At 40.5% G+C, this 17736-nt stretch overlaps 1 protein-coding gene across 5 annotated transcripts in view; it reads right to left on the bottom strand.

Annotated features, from left to right (window-relative positions):
- The window catches only part of LOC109867036 (anoctamin-1-like), a 105006-nt gene that overhangs the window by 53665 nt on the left and 33605 nt on the right, over positions 1 to 17736 (bottom strand). For all 5 annotated transcript variants that reach the window (XM_031801864.1, XM_031801862.1, XM_031801865.1 and 2 more), the window contains 7 exons: positions 11571 to 11918; positions 7824 to 7922; positions 6407 to 6558; positions 4049 to 4103; positions 3259 to 3310; positions 2776 to 2831; positions 2412 to 2453 (listed from right to left, as the gene is read on the bottom strand). In XM_031801864.1, the coding sequence (XP_031657724.1) occupies positions 2412 to 2453; positions 2776 to 2831; positions 3259 to 3310; positions 4049 to 4103; positions 6407 to 6558; positions 7824 to 7922; positions 11571 to 11918 (804 nt within the window). The remainder of the gene's footprint in view (positions 1 to 2411; positions 2454 to 2775; positions 2832 to 3258; positions 3311 to 4048; positions 4104 to 6406; positions 6559 to 7823; positions 7923 to 11570; positions 11919 to 17736) is intronic.

Genomic DNA, 17736 nt, shown 5'->3' with positions numbered 1-17736 from the left:
TAGTGGGTATTTTCTACCATGGCACCACTAACACACAGCAGCCTGGCTACACAACCAGAAAGATAGTGGGTATTTTCTACCATGGCACCACTAACACACAGCAGCCTGGCTACACAACCAGAAAGATAGTGGGTATTTTATACCATGGCACCACTAACACACAGCAGCCTGGCTACACAACCAGAAAGATAGTGGGTATTTTCTACCATGGCACCACTAACACACAGCAGCCTGGCTACACAACCAGAAAGATGTTTCAGGGCAACCAAACATGCCATTAACAGGATGTTCAGGAATGATCTTGAATAGGAACGGTACTACACACAAATGCTAAACTACAGGACACTATTAGGTCAGTGAAAAAGAAGCACCATTCCTGATGAGCCATCACAGTCTCCACACCAGACCTCCATTCCATGCAGTATTTGAGGTGTAAACTAAAGGAAACAGCCATTAAGAACAGAGCACCAGAACATCTGAATAAGCTAGCTAACAGGAATGTCTGTTGAAAGCAAAACAAACCTTGAGTCTGCTCTAAACTAGTCCCAGATACAGTTACTGCAGTCACTACTGTCTTTCTCAGGCTCAATGGAGTGAGGTACACACTTATCCAGTCATACAGACACACATCAGTGTGGTCTAACATCAGTGCAGTCTGTTAATATCAGTGTGGTCTGTTAACATCAGTGTGGTCTGTTAATATCAGTGTGGTCTGTTAATATCAGTGTGGTCTAACATCAGTGTAGTCTGTTAACATCAGTGTGGTCTGTTAATATCAGTGTGGTCTGTTAATATCAGTGTGGTCTAACATCAGTGTGGTCTGTTAACATCAGTGTGGTCTGTTAATATCAGTGTGGTCTGTTAATATCAGTGTGGTCTGTTAATATCAGTGTGGCCTGCTACTATCAGTGTGGTCTGTTAATATCAGTGTGGTCTGTTAATATCAGTGTGGTCTGTTAATATCAGTGTGGTCTGTTAATATCAGTGTGGTCTGTTAATATCAGTGTGGTCTGTCAATATCAGTGTAGTCTGTTAATATCAGTGTAGCCTAACATCAGTGTGGTCTGTTAATATCAGTGTGGTCTGTTAATATCAGTGTGGTCTGTTAATATCAGTGTGGTCTGTTAATATCAGTGTGGTCTGTTAATATCAGTGTGGTCTAACATCAGTGTGGTCTGCTAATATCAGTGTGGTCTAACATCAGTGTGGTCTGTTACTATCAGTGTGGTCTGTTAATATCAGTGTGGTCTGTTAATATCAGTGTAGTCTGTTAATATCAGTGTAGCCTAACATCAGTGTGGTCTGTTAATATCAGTGTGGTCTGTTAATATCAGTGTGGTCTGTTAATATCAGTGTGGTCTGTTAATATCAGTGTGGTCTGTTAATATCAGTGTGGTCTGCTAATATCAGTGTGGTCTGCTAATATCAGTGTGGTCTGGTAATATCAGTGTGGTCTGTTACTATCAGTGTGGTCTGTTACTATCAGTGTGGTCTGTTACTATCAGTGTAGTCTGTTAATATCAGTGTAGCCTAACATCAGTGTGGTCTGTTAATATCAGTGTGGTCTGCTAATATCAGTGTGGTCTGTTAATATCAGTGTGGTCTAACATCAGTGTGGTCTGTTAATATCAGTGTGGTCTGTTAATATCAGTGTGGTCTGTTAATATCAGTGTGGTCTAACATCAGTGTGGTCTGCTAATATCAGTGTGGTCTGTTAATATCAGTGTGGTCTGTTAATATCAGTGTAGCCTAATATCAGTGTGGTCTGTTAACATCAGTGTGGTCTAACATCAGTGTAGTCTAATATCAGTGTGGTCTGTTAACATCAGTGTGGTCTGCTAATATCAGTGTGGTCTGTTAATATCAGTGTGGTCTGTTTATTATCAGTGTGGTCTGTTAATATCAGTGTGGTCTGTTAATATCAGTGTAGTCTGCTAATATCAGTGTGGTCTGTTAATATCAATGTGGTCTGGTAATATCAGTGTGGTCTGTTAATATCAGTGTGGTCTGCTACTATCAGTGTAGTCTGTTAATATCAGTGTGGTCTGTTAATATCAGTGTGGTCTGCTAATATCAGTGTGGTCTGTTAATATCAGTGTGGTCTGTTAATATCAGTGTGGTCTGTTAATATCAGTGTGGTCTGTTAATATCAGTGTGGTCTGTTAATATCAGTGTGGTCTGTTAATATCAGTGTGGTCTGTTAATATCAGTGTGGTCTGTTAATATCAGTGTGGTCTGTTAATATCAGTGTGGTCTGTTAATATCAGTGTGGTCTGTTAATATCAGTGTGGTCTGTTAATATCAGTGTGGTCTAACATCAGTGTGGTCTGCTAATATCAGTGTGGTCTAACATCAGTGTGGTCTGCTAATATCAGTGTGGTCTGTTAATATCAGTGTGGTCTGTCACTCACCTTCCTATCATTGGGCTCAACGTTTTCACCATCCAAATCTCCCTGCAAAACAAATGAAACAGAGATCTTGTTATTCGTCCAGATAAGTTTTCAGCGTGTCTACTCAATGTGACTTGTCATTACGTATTTGACTGCACTCAACAACGTACATTAAAACTTCTACTAATCATATACAGTCAAATGTATTATATAGTCAGCACTCAGCAGTGGAATTGACTCCCATGTCTCATATGTCATTAAACAGATGTATGTGTGGTGTCCACAGGGGGTTGTGAATACCATAAGACAGTCAAACAATTCAAATAAAGATGTAAAGATGTATTTTATTGTAAACACAATTAATCAGATTGCAATGAGTACTCACATCATGTAGTGGATAGGCATCTGTGTAGACTCCACTCCCTAGCAGGCTGGTGAACCCTAGAGACAGAGACACCGGGAAGTTGTACCGCGTTTAAAAATCCAAATGAAATACCTACTAATTCTGCTGGTCTTTAGTTACTGCATTAACTAATGGCTGGTACCAGCAGTGCTAGTGTCAACCCAGAGGAACCGTTTTTAAAAGTCTAACGGCCAATTTGAGAATATGAGTTTAGGCTACGTGACTATTCATGTGTTACTGTACCATTTCACACAAACAAGCAGACATTTTACAGGCATATACTGTAGGTTATAAAATAGACACATACACACACAAATACAGACACACTCAAACACACACTCTGCATAACGTTCCACATTCTTGTGCAGGACACATACTGCATGTAGTGCATAAGGCTCGAGCTACACAGAAGGGAAAAGTCCTCCTAGACATTGAGTATATAAAACAAAGCAGACTCTTACTTACCCATACTATACTTAGCCTTTGTGCATTTTGTACGTTTCAATACTTCAAAAACCTGATAAGATAAGAAGGGAAGAACCAATCGTACATACAGAATAGGGCATTCCTCAAATCAAATTCTATTGGTCACATACACGTGATTATCAGATGTTATTGGTCACATACACGTGATTATCAGATGTTATTGGTCACATACACGTGATTATCAGATGTTATTGGTCACATACACGTGATTATCAGATGTTATTGGTCACATACACGTGATTATCAGATGTTATTGGTCACATACACGTGATTATCAGATGTTATTGGTCACATACACGTGATTATCAGATGTTATTGGTCACATGCACGTGATTATCAGATGTTATTGGTCACATACACGTGATTAGCAGATGTTATTGGTCACATACACGTGATTAGCAGATGTTATTGGTCACATACACGTGATTAGCAGATGTTATTGGTCACATACACGTGATTATCAGATGTTATTGGTCACATACACGTGATTAGCAGATGTTATTGGTCACATACACGTGATTAGCAGATGTTATTGCGGCTGTAGCAAAATGCTTGTGCTTCTAGCTCCGACAGTGCAGTAATATCTAACAAGTAATATTTAACAAATTACACATATACCTAATACACACAAATCTACAATAAACACATTCCTGATATGGTTCTCATGAATAAACTGAGATAATCTACTGTAATTAATAGTCTCAATGGTCTCAGACTCCAGTCTCCAGTCTACAGTCATGGAGGATCTGGACGACACAATGACACTTACTATTGAAGCTCTTGTTTTACTATCAAAGAAGGAGTCTCTGTCTGATAAATCAAACCTGTTATGAAGAAACACACACACACACACACACAGATACACGGAGAGAGACAGAGAGAGAGAGAAAGAGGGAGAGAAGAGGGAGAGAAAGAGAGAGAGAGAGAGAGAGAGAGAGAGAGAGAGAGAGAAAGAGAGAGAAAGAGAGAGAGACAGAGAGAAAGAGAGATGGAGAAAGAGAGAGAGAAATAGAAAGAGAAAGAGAGAGAAAGAGAGAGAGAAAGAGAGAGAGAGAGAAAGAGAAAGAGAGAGAGAGATGATATAATTAACTGGATACAAAAGGGCAGGTTGTTTTTGCAGCCATCTACCCACATTATAAACAGACACTCTTTGTTAGTGAAGCATCAGCATACAATAAACACTTTCCTGCTTAACACACAGAGGTGTAATGAAACCCATCATAGAGAGGATGTCAGTGGTTAGGCAGCCCGGACAAAGCCTGGTCCCAGATCAGTTCCTGATGTCTTGCCAACTCCAATGGTCTCCGTCACATGGTGTGGAATTGGCAAGACAGCACAAACAGATCTGGGACAAAAGACTAACCCGCCAGGAGACCAGAGGGCCTAAAGGTCCTTAAAGGTCTTACAGACCTGTCATAGATAACCCATGGGGGATTGTTATGGTAAGCATAGTTACAGCAGACCAGATTAATAGATAGCAGGGTTGGAATAGCATAGTTACAACAGACCAGATTAATAGATGGCAGGGTTGGGATGGCATAGTTACAGCAGACCAGATTAATAGATAGCAGGGTTGGAATAGCATAGCTTCCACTGTTAGGGCAAAAGCTCAGAATAGTCGGCCATCCAATCTCCACACCAAATACACAAACAAAACCAACTGTGGCAGAAATAACCCTGTTTATAGCTCATGCCCTTACACATACTTTCGTGTGCTGTTTGAGTAAGATTCAAAGCTGATAGGCCCTTTCTTTTATAACATTAAACATAACATCAAGATGATTTGACTTCTGCTTCTGGGCTCGATCATGCAGTGTGAGCTGGTATGTAAGTCTTTACGGGAAGCTTTACACACGATTACGGGTTCAAGTTCGGCCCTCTGTATTTTCAAGGAAATGTTTAACATCCCCTAAACTGTTTCACAGTTATTATTGATAGTCTGTTGTTGTACAAGCCATCAGACCTTCAGACCTTCAGCTATTGTTCTGTTCTGTTGTCAATGGGTGTCAAACGGGTATGCCACATAATATACCGTACACCACTAGAGTAGTCAATTAGATTATGTGCATTCAATTCCCGTAAACAAAGATGGATAGGAGCAGGAATGGAATTTCAGAGAACAGTTTTGTATATGTGATTGGAAGACATACTGTATATAGTGATGCATATAATCCTTCAGAACAACATATAGGCCTTCAGCTATTTTTGCCACCATATGCCTTATCATATGTCACTAGACATTTACAGTACCAGTCAAAGGTTTGGACACACCTACTCATTCAAGGGTTTTTCTTTATTTTTACTACGTTCTACATTATATAATAATATTGAAGACATCCAAACTATGAAAGAACACATATGGAATCATGTAGTAATATATTATATATTTAATGTTTGAGATTCTTCAAAGTAGCCACCCTTTGCCTTGATGACAGCTTTGCACACTCTTGGCATTCTCTCAACCAGCTTCATGAGGTAGTCACCTGGAATGCATTTCAATTAACAGGAGTGCCTTGTTAAAAGTTAATTTGTGGAATTTCTTTCCTCCTTAATGCGTTTGAACCAATCAGTTGTGTTGTGACAAAGTAGGTGTGGTATACAGAAGACAGCCCTATTTGGTGAAAGACCAAGTTCATATTATGGCAAGAACAGCTCAAATAAGCAAAGAGAAATTACAGTCCACCATTAGTGCTCAGCATATGTGGGAACTCCATCAACACTGCTGGAAAAGCATTCCAGGTGAAGCTGTTTGAGAGAATGCCAAGCGTTTGCAAAGCTGTCATTAAGGCAAAGGGTGGCTACTTTGAAGAATCTCAAACATTAAATATATTTGGGATTTGTTTAAAAAAAAATTGGTTACTACAGTATTCTATATATGTTAATTCATAGTTTTGATGTCTTCACTATTATTCTACAATGTAGAATATAGTAAACATAAAGAAAAAGCCTTGAATGAGTAGGTGTGTCCAAATTTTTGGCTGGTATTGTACAATAAAAGTGTATTAAATGTCCTTGAAACCAAGATGGTTTTGAGAAGGAATTGAAGTCGATATGTAAAGGTACATTTATAGAGTCTATACAGTCCTGTATACCCTATATTATCATAAGACATAAAGTATATACTCACAAGTGTTGTTTTTCCCTGGAGAACATGTAGGAGAGATGCTTAACATTGTGTGTCCTGTTATCCTCCACGTTGGGATAGAGAGGTTCTGTCACTTTGTTTACCAATGTGTTGATCTTCGCCCCAACACCCGTACTCTGCTTCATTTCATATACCTACAATATTAAGATATACCTTCAGTTTATAGAACTACAATATCTAGATATACCTTCAGTTTATAGAACTACAATATCATCCTGACCGGTTGCATCACTGCCTGGTACGGCAATTTCTCACCCTCCGTAATGCACTACAGAGGGCCGTGCGTAAGACCCAGTACATCACTATGGCTAAGCTGCCTGCCATCCAGGACCTCTACACCAGGCGGTGTCAGAGGAAGGCCCTAAAAATTGTCAAAGACCACAGCCACCCCAGTCATAGGCTGTTCTCTCTACTACCGCATGGCAAGCGGTACCGGAAGGCTTCTCAACAGTTTTTACCCCCAATCCATAAGACTCCTGAACAGGTAATCAAATGGCTACCTGGACTATTTTCATTGTGTGCCCCCCCCCCTCTTTTACGCTGCTGCTATTCTCTGTTCATCATATATTATGCGCAGTCACTTTAACTATACATTCATGTACATATGTACATACTACCTCAATTGGCCCGACCAACCAGTGCTTCCGCATATTGGCTAACCAGGCTATCTGCATTGTATCCCGCCACCCACCACCGCCAACCCCTCTTTTACTCTACTGCTACTCTCTGTTCATTATATATGCATAGTCACTTTAACCATATCTACATGTATATACTACCTCAATCAGCCCGACTAACCGGTGTCTGTATGTAACCTCTCTACTTTTATAGCCTCGCTACAGTTATTTTTCACTGTCTTTTTGCTGTTGTTTTTATTTCTTTACTTACCTATTGTTCACCTAATACCTTTTTTGCACTATTGGTTTGAGCCTGTAAATAAGCATTTCACTGTAAGGTCTACCTACACCTGTTGTATTCGGCGCACGTGACAAATAAACTTTGATTTGATTTGATTTGAATTCACTAATTTGAAGGGGTGTCCAAAACCTTTTGTATATATAGTGTACAATTTATAGATATACATTCAGGTCTACTACATGATTCCATACGTGTTATTGATATACATGTTTGTGCCCAGGAGGTTAACCAGGGCACAAACAGGTCAGAGAGAATGAGAATGGCAAGCATCAGGTCTGTGTCTGAAAACGTTACTAGCTGTCAAAACCTTGATTCCTCTGTCCTTGTTTCCTCTGTCATTGCTTCCTATGTCCTTGTTTCCTCTGCCCTTGTTTCCTCTCTCCTTGCTTCCTTTGTCCTTGTTTCCTCTGGTTCTCACCTCCCTCTCAAAGCTCATTGGAGAAGCTTGTAACCGTTACATATCATTCAAAAGTTAACTTACTTTTTTCGTGGGCATCTTGAGCTTCATAAACTCTGCCTCTCGACAGAGCACATGCCATGGAGCATGAATCTTCACAAAGCCCACACCTGGAGTTTTAGTCTGAAATAAACAAAAAAACGATTAATTTCATGAAATAAACTTCATTTTTTGAAGAATAAAATGGAAGTTTAAGGTTTGGTTGGCAAGTACTGAATGCCCAACCCTTTGGCTATAATGTCCCTTTTTATGCTAGACCAACAACAGTATATGACATGACAGCATCAACATTAGAGGTATGTATAAAGGCAACAAACTAAAAGAATGAAAGAAATGCATGTGTTTATCTCTTGTCTTTAAGGAAAGCAATACATTCATCTGGATGACAGTTGGGTAAACAACGGTCTCCAAACAAATCCCTCTTCTATAGTCAGTTCAATCAAAACAATGTCTGGGAACTGAAGGCTACTTACTGTATGGCACAGACACAAAGAGACACCATGGGAAATCATGAGAAGAATCAGCTACCCTTCTATAGAAACACGTCATCATCATTACAATGATAACGTAAGCATTTGAACCCAGGATAATGACAAAATAGTTCAAACTAGTACCGACACAAATAGTATTCCACAGTACTGTATGTTGAACAACATCAACACAGGAGGGATTCACTGTGAAGGCTTTGATGCTGCTGTCACCCAGTTACCCAGATATGACCCCCATGATATCATTTACATGGAATCAGTGGTTACTGAGATGCTCATTCACCCACTGACATGGTACAGCACAGAGCATCTGTTCTAATCTGCAGCTCCTCCTGTGAGAAGACAAGCATGGCTAGATGGCCTCTAACTTGATCTCAAATTCTAAACAACCACCTGTTACAGGCTATCTCAGTTTGTATTGTCTTCAGTAGAGCTAAGACAAGCATCATTAGTAACAAGGGACGCAGGATCTTAAACAAAACACAGTCTCTAACTTTGATCTCAATCCCTTGAACAACCGACTGTCTTAACAGCCTTTGTCACTTTCTATCATCTATCAGCCAGCATCATGTTTGTTGTTGATACAGATCATCAGTCTTTGCATAACATCTTATAAAAGTACCTTGGCCTCTGTGCTGTGTACTGTATGTCAAGCGACAAATGTCACCATGTCTGAAACATTAGGAGTGACATTCTCAACAACTCAGGACGCGGTGGTGTCAGTGCTATCTATAGGCTGAATCAGTTTGAGTACTCAGAGCAGCATTTAATCAGAAGTGATTTAGGAATGCAGCAGCTCATTTGTGAAACTGTATCATGTATCCTGTTCCCACCATCACATTGTAAAACACACAGAGCCCTCATGGACACAGTCAGAGGTTTTGATAGAGGCAGTCTTGGATCAAAATGTGGTTGTGTAACTAGCCTTACTAAAGGCACGCGGTGGAGCAACCGTGTGTGCAGGTCCTACTTCATTTATACTAGTTTTCTTTGGTCCAACAAACCTTAATAACAAGTGATGCTGCAACAGGTATTGAATTTAGGCGTGCAGATCTAAAAGACATCCAATCAACTATAATGTGGTCTTGCACTGTCAGACATCACATTACATTCTGGTTTTAGAATCAGAGACAACTATAAAGTTCTAGAAACATAGAGGGTCAAGGTTAGTTCACATGGGTTTCCTAGCAGAATTTTGCATTAATCACATCACTGTTTGAATCCCAAACATTTACACTCATCCACATCCCATCACCACCTCTGCTTCCTTCCTTCCTACTTCAGTCCCGTCCCAGTGTCCCTCCCTCTATTAGATACAGATGTGAATGACTCCCACTTAAATGTCCTCTATAGACAGATTAGTATAGTCAACAGCACTTTAATGATCTATAATACTTAGGGCGCCTATTTTAATCAACTAACTCCACAATGGACAGACGATGAGAGGAAATGATAAAATACCTAAACATTACTCCCCTCTCTCCGCTAAGATCACAAGACAGAGATTATTCTGTATGTCTTCCTTCACGGTGAACAGTCTGACACGATAACCACATGGGAATAACTTTGATAATAGAATGATGGCTTGAATGCAATTTGGGAACAAAATGGAAATTTTGTAACACAGTGAGATTTATAACACAGTGAGTGAATGGCACCCAGAACCAAATCTCGCATGTACCCTGCCTTGTAACAAAAGTCCACAAAAATACTAGACATATGACGTAATTTATATCTCTCTTTCTCACACACTTCATTGAAAACATGAAAACACTCTGTATGTGTGAGAGTTGGTGAGAGTTTGTACTGCTCTTAAAGAGTACAGTCAAGGTATTCTGAATGATCTTCCAGCTGGCATTGCCACACATTAGTTGCCTGGCGCTGTGTGCATGATTGTGCGTGTGTGTGGATGTGTGTTTGTGTGTGTCTGTGCATGGTGTGATCCTTCCACAGAGCCCTGCCCTGTCTGTCCCTGACTTGGTAAAGAGATCTACCATGGCAGCTGTCATCTTGCCATCCTCAGCACTTGGACCGACTTAGTCTCATATTACTGGACTTCACCCTCATGACATCCTCAGGTCCTGTCCATGACAGGTTACTGTTGGTCAATGCACCACAAGACTACTACTAGAACTACACAGGGGTTTCCTTTATCCATTCACTCTCATGACATCTAATCCAACAAGTTGATTCAACGGCTGCCATACTTTAAAATGTTTTTGTTTTGTTTTGTTTCTTTACAAGAGATTCATCTTTTGATCCTGATCAGTGATTTTGAATTCAAAATGCATTGGCTTTGAACAAGAAATATAACGCATAACACTGATACTAATTATGTAATGTTTAAAGTGCAGTTAAAAACGAGATTTCCCCATTTTTGTATTATATTTTCACACTATGAGGTCGAAATGACACTAAAACTGTGAACATTTGGATAATGTCAATGTTGTGTAAGAGCTGTTTGAAAAGAAATCCTGGAATTCCCAGCCTGTTCAGGTGGGATGGAGATTTTGGCCTAGATCATGACATCACAATCTGATTTGATTATTGTAACCAAGGACCAGTCAGTTTTTATTTACATATGTATCCTCCTACTTTGAAGGGGTAATCAGGGTAGTCTCTAGAGTCTACACCAATGGTTCTCAAATGGTTTTTCCTCAGGACCCAAATTGGACCAGGATACAGTGGCTTGCGAAAGTACCCACCCCCCTTGGCATTTTTCCTATTAGATCTTATTTAGGGGCTTCATAACAATTTGGACTATTTTGTGTATGTCAATTACATGAAATCCAAATAAAAATATATTTTAATCACAGGTTGTAATGCAACAAAATATGAAAAACACCAAGGGGGTTGAAAACTATTGCAAGGCACTGTAAATCCAACACACAAACAAACCAATGACAGTAGCCCGGCAGGTTAAAAGGTTACCCCGGGTTACCCCAGTTACCCTGGTTACTGCTGCAAGTCCTGCTAGCCCTCTATAGGCCGGTTTCAGCTGGTGCTGTACCAAAGTACAATGTATCTTTTGTATACTGTTACATGGTGGGGGCTCAAGGCAAACTGGCTGACCTAAGCCCAAAGACAAAAATACCCCTGATCCACCAGCCAGCTGGAAAACAAAGACTGTAGAGGTGCAGCGGTGTTGTGTTGTGTGGAATACTCTCCCCTCTCTGCCCTAAGCTAACTCATAGCTAACGCTAGACCTGACTGGACATTGCTGATAATATCGTGTGTTTGGTCAAAAAGAACAGAATAGAGAAGCCGTAGAGAAGCAACTCACATCCTCATCCTTCTCCAGCTCCATGCCCATATCCCTCAGGTTGCCCTCAAACTCCTCCCGGTGGAGGCGCTTGTCGTCCACGTGGTAGTCCATGCTGTGGTCTTGGGAGGCCACCTCCGGGTCACCTCTGGGCTGAGGGGTTGGCGCTCGTCCCAGCCTGGCTGTCCCACGGCGGAGGCTCCGTGTAAAGGCGTTGTCAGTGAAGCGGGAGGACTGTCGGTTGGAGCGTGAGCTGCTGGGCTTTTTGATGTGGTAGGTGAGGATGTAGTCCACCCGCCTCTCTCCGTCCTGGAAGTACAGGCCATGCTGACATCCTGTGTTCTCCTCAGGTGTCAGGCAGTTCAGGAGCTGGGGAGAGAGGGGAGGGCTGTGCATTAGAGGGCTGCTTGGGCTAGCTGCCTAGCTGAATCATGTGCATGTGTGTATGTGTGTGTGCTGTGCAGCTTTTGCCATTTGTCGTGAGAGGCACAGCATGGTTAATGAGCCAGTTAGACTACAGGGGTCAAGGTCGGGTCTAGCTAGTCCCAATAGGGCTCCTAAGGAATTGAGTTGAAGTGATCACTCTCAGTGACTTAGAACCCGAATGCTGATTTGCAAGGCAAGCAGTATTGATCATTATTTGGTTAACTATTTACTTAAAAACATGTATTTAACATTTTTATATCCAAAAAAAGGCTTGTGTTGCTACTCTGTGTGTGTACAAACAATTAAACAAATATTCCTGCTGCTATGTTTTATGATATATCATTCATTTATATGAAAGGTGTCTACAGTTCTAGTGTTAAAATCTATTATTCAACTGAATTCAATAGGATTTTCCTGAACATATATCACAGCAGAGAAGGTCGAAATACATTTTATAATCATAACAATCAGAGAACAAATGGAGAATCAAATATTTAAAAAATAAATGTAGGATTTTGACAATAGTGTAATATGCCAGATTTCTCATCTACTGTTTCCCTGCAAACCAGAAAATATGAAACTATTGAGAGAAAGCTCTTCTTCACAAAGAATTGCAATCTTATACTGTGGCTTGTTTAAAAGAAGGCGTCTTATATGGCCATTATAACATTTACATTTTTTTACACAAATAATCAAAATTCCTATATATCCACTTGGATATTTGTGTCATGATTATAACAACATGCATGACATACTCATGGTTGATCCGGTTTCAGTTGGATATGTACAGTATATTGCAGGTTTATGGTATATGTATATGGCGATATATGGAGGGATATAACAAATGCTGAAATCCAAGCTTGTTTGACCATTAATGTTTGAGTGACCAAAACTCTCTGCTTATTCCTGACCTGGTGGTCCAATAGTCAGTATTATCATTAGACACATCCAACAGGGTTATCTCTGGAACATCACCTATGAAATTATAGAAACAAATATTTGATTGTATGTGTTATAGGCTGATGAAGAACTGCATATAATGCTATCTGCCACTATCAACATATACTATTATTTACCCAAATGACAGTTACATGGAGCAATGTTAAGGCCTTCCTGAACTACAGTAGCTTATTTCAGGTAAGAGTGCCAAAACGATTGATGATTGCTTGTGTGTGTGCAGACATGTGGGTGTTTCTTGTGTTTGGGTGAGCAAGGCTGACTGACTGTGATCTTTAGCGATCTGGATTGGTTTGATGACTTATCAGCTGTAATAATATTGTCCAATAATCCTGCAGACTATTTTGATAGCACTTACTGACCCAACTGATTTTCTATTTTTAATCATTGTGGCCCGCCCCACATTAATACAATCACTTAATTCAATGACCTAATTTGACAATTCCACCCAATTCCATACTCTACCTCACATGCTCCCGAGTTGCGCAGCAGTCTAAGGCATGGCATCTCAGTGTTAGAGGCATCACTACAGACCTTGGTTTGATTCCAGGCTGTATCACAACCGGCCGTGATTGGGAGTCCAATAGGGCAGTGCACAATTGGCCCAGTGTCGTCCGGGTTAGGGTTTGGCCCGGGTAGGCTGTCATTGTAAATAAGAATGTGTTCTTTAACAGACTTGCCTCGTTAAATAAAGGTCAAATAAATGATGAAAATCTAAGACACTGTTCCATTTGTAAGACTGACTGGGAAGATTTTAGGAGGCACTCACTACTGATGTGGGTTATGTGAGGTTAAGTTGAGACATTCAGTATCAATCTGTCAAGGGAAATATAGTATTCTTTCAACAAAGACATTACACAAAAAATAAAAAATGGCGGCGACAGAGAGGGCTGCCTCGCTTCTAGCTCTTAGGAAACGTAGTTTTTTCACAAGCATTTCGCTTCACCCGCAATAACATCTGATAAACACATGGATGTGACCAAATGTTGTTTATTTGATACACTGAGAGTAGAAAATATTAGGAACACCTTCCTCATATTGAGTTGCACCCCCATTTGCCCTCAGAACAGCCTCAAGTCGTCAGGGCATGGACTCTACAAGGTGTTGAAAGCATTCCACAGGGATGCTGGCCCATGTTGACTCCAATGCTTCCCACTGTTTCAAGTTGGCTGGATGTCCTTTGGGTGGTGGACGATTCTTGATACACACGGAAACTGTTGGGCATGAAAAACCCAGCAGGGTTGCAGTTCTTGACACACTCAAACCGCTGTGCTTGGCACCTACTGCCATACCCCGTTCAAAGGCACTTAAATATTTTGTCTTGCCCATTCACTCTCTGAATGGTACAAATACACAATCCATGCCTCAAATGTCTCAAGGCTTAAAAATCATTCTTTAATTAACATCTATCCTCCCCTTCATCTACACAGTGACATCAATAAAGGATTAAAGCTTTCACCTGGATTCACCTGGTGAGTTGAATGTCATTGAAAGAGCAGAATTCATGTAAATATTACAGTTTTGTTTTTTAATAATTTTAAGCATCTTTTAACATATGCTAAACACCTAACAAACACTTTTAACAGGCCAGGCCCTGTTGTTACCTAATATCCCAGTGATAATGGCTTGCATTACGCCTGGGAAGAAAACACTTTTAACAGGCCAGGCCCTGTTGTTACCTAATATCCCAGTGATAATGGCTTGCATTACGCCTGGGAAGAAAACACTTTTAACAGGCCAGGCCCTGTTGTTACCTAATATCCCAGTGATAATGGCTTGCATTACGCCTGGGAAGAAAACACTTTTAACATAGGCCAGGCCCTGTTGTTACCTAATATCCCAGTGATAATGGCTTGCATTACGCCTGGGAAGAAAACACTTTTAACATAGGCCAGGCCCTGTTGTTACCTAATATCCCAGTGATAATGGCTTGCATTACGCCTGGGAAGAAAACACTTCAATATGTACAACTTGACATTGGCTCAACTTACTCCGTGGTCATTGACTCAACTTACCCCAAGGCAAACATTTTGACTATATTAGCCCACACAGCTACAAGGATGTGCTTTCATGCTAGGTTTAGGACCTCATATTGAAGGTTATAGATACTCCAACGTAAGTATAGAACAATATTAAAATGTTCTACTTTGGTTTAGATACAAACATCACGAAACCTCTAACACAATAAATGTTCTTGACTTGGTGAAAATTATTGTTGGGGACCTAACTTGCTTACCACTTTTTCCATGTGGTTTCTTCCTTCACATTCGCCATGAAATGATGACCTCTACCTAAATATTTGGTAAAATAATAGATTTTGTGCATGGTTTCCTAAAAACAAGGGGGCTCAATGTACCATTTTGGTTCAAATTACCCCACTCTCCTCTATCGCTGCTTCCAATTAGTTAAGTTCTCTGTGGCAACTAGCCCGGCAAAATTAGTTTGTTTTTGTTTACGTTCCCAAAAAGGTCCACTTTTCACAAACACACATACACAGCTTTCTTGTGCATAGTTCAATTATTCACAGAGCTGCATGTGTAATGAGGGACAAGCTGAAGCAGAGCTAGCATAGGGCGGGCCACGGGTGCAGCCATGGATGTAAGATCCTGCAGATTCTTTTGAAAAACAAAAATGTCTATGGTCAGGTTTTGGCTTTTGGCTTCTTTGAAGCAAGGTAAGACATGCCTCGTAATAGGTAATGAAGTAAAACTTCCAGGTTTCAAACTATTAAGTAGGCCTACAGTATATGTTTTCAACATGCAGACTGCCTCCAGTTCAGACTGCAAGGTTGCTGATGATAGCCTACCATATGCCTGCACTCAAATGGCAGTTGCTTAATATTAAGAGGAGTTGAGAAATAAATAGCCTCTTTTTAACAGTGGATATCTGTTGCATGTAGAAATGTTGCGCAATGATTGGGCTTATCAGAACACATGTTTGATCCTCAACACGGGGACCCCTCAGGGGTGCGTTCTTAGTCCCCTCCTGTACTTCCTGTTCATCCACGACTGCGTGGCCAAGCATGACTCCAACACCATCATGAAGTTTGCTGACAACACAACAGTGGTAGGCCTGATCACCGGCAACGATGAGACAGCCTATAGGGAGGAGGTCAGAGACCTGACACTTTCCCCCTCAGGAGACTGAAAATATTTGTCATGGGTCCCCAGATCCTCAAAAGGTTTTACAGCCTCACCATGGCAACCATGGCAACCATGGCAACCATGGCAACTGCTCGGCATCTGACTGTAAGGTGCTACAGAGGATAGTGTGTATCACCCAGTACATCACTGGGATCAAGCTTCCTGCCATCCAGAGCCTATAAACTAGGCGGTGTCAGAGGAAGGCCCCAAAAATTGTCAAAGACTCCAGTCACCCAAGTCATAAACTGTTCTCTCTGCTATCGCATGGAAAGCGGTACCGGAGCGCCAAGTCTAGGTCCAAAAGGCTCCTTAAAACCTCTTCGGGCTAGGGGGCGGTATTTTCACATCCGGATGAAAAGCGTGCCCAAAGTAAACTGCCTGGTACTCAGGCCCAGAAGATAGGATATGCATATAATTGGTAGATTTCGATAGAAAACCCTCTAAAGTTTCTAAAACTGTTAAAACGATGTCTGTGATAATAACATAACTTATTTGGCAGGGAAAACCCAGAGGGCAAACCATCCAGGATTTTTTTTTTGAGGTGACAGTGTTTTCAATTTCTATGTGGATCTAGATTTCTAAGGCACTTGCTTGCAGTTCCTATCACTTCCACTGGATGTCAACAGTCTTTAGAAATTGGATGATGTTTTTCCTTTGAGAAATGAAGAAGTAGGGCTGTTCAGAACGAGGGTCGAGTCTAGTATACTGTTGTGGTTGGGGCGCATGACCTGAAAGCTGGCTCCACTTTGTTTTTATCCGCTATTGAACGCAGTTTATCCCATCTTAAATTGTATCTATTATTTACGCAAAAAAATACCGAAAGTTGTATTAGGAAAGTTGTTTGAAATGTTTGGATCAAGATTACAGGTAACTTATTAGATATTTTGTAGTCATGTTGCTTGAGTTGGAACTGGTGTTTGGAACTGAGTCAAACGCGCCAAATACATTTTGGAGCTATAACGGCGGAATTTATCGAACAAAAGGACCATTTATGATGTTTATGGGACATATTGGAAAGCATTTTTGAAAACTGACACAGTGGCTAGATTAACAAGAAGTTAAGCTTTAATTTGGTGTTTTGCACTTGTGAATGTATGAAAGGTAATTTCTTCAAATATTATTTTTGAATTTCGCGCTATGCCATTTCACCGGATGTTATCGAAACGTTCCCTAGCCATAAAAGGTCAGCTTCTACCCCCAAGCCATTTATTTATTTTATTTTACCTTTATTTAACCAGGTAGGCTAGTTGAGAACAAGTTCTCATTTACAATTGCGACCTGGTCAAGATAAAGCAAAGCAGTTCGACAGATACAACGACACAGAGTTACACATGGAGTAAAACAAACATACAGTCAATAATACAGTATAAACAAGTCTATATACGATGTGAGCAAATGAGGTGAGAAGGGAGGTAAAGGCAAAAAAGGCCATGGTGGCAAAGTAAATACAATATAGCAAGTAAAACACTGGAATGGTAGTTTTGCAATGGAAGAATGTGCAAAGTAGAAATAAAAATAATGGGGTGCAAAGGAGCAAAATAAATAAATAAATTAAATACAGTTGGGAAAGAGGTAGTTGTTTGGGCTAAATTATAGGTGGGCTATGTACAGGTGCAGTAATCTGTGAGCTGCTCTGACAGTTGGTGCCTAAAGCTAGTGAG

The sequence above is a fragment of the Oncorhynchus kisutch genome, linkage group LG22 (assembly GCF_002021735.2).
Source record: "Oncorhynchus kisutch isolate 150728-3 linkage group LG22, Okis_V2, whole genome shotgun sequence".
Taxonomy (NCBI): domain Eukaryota; kingdom Metazoa; phylum Chordata; class Actinopteri; order Salmoniformes; family Salmonidae; genus Oncorhynchus; species Oncorhynchus kisutch.
This window is presented reverse-complemented; position numbering and strand designations above follow the sequence as displayed.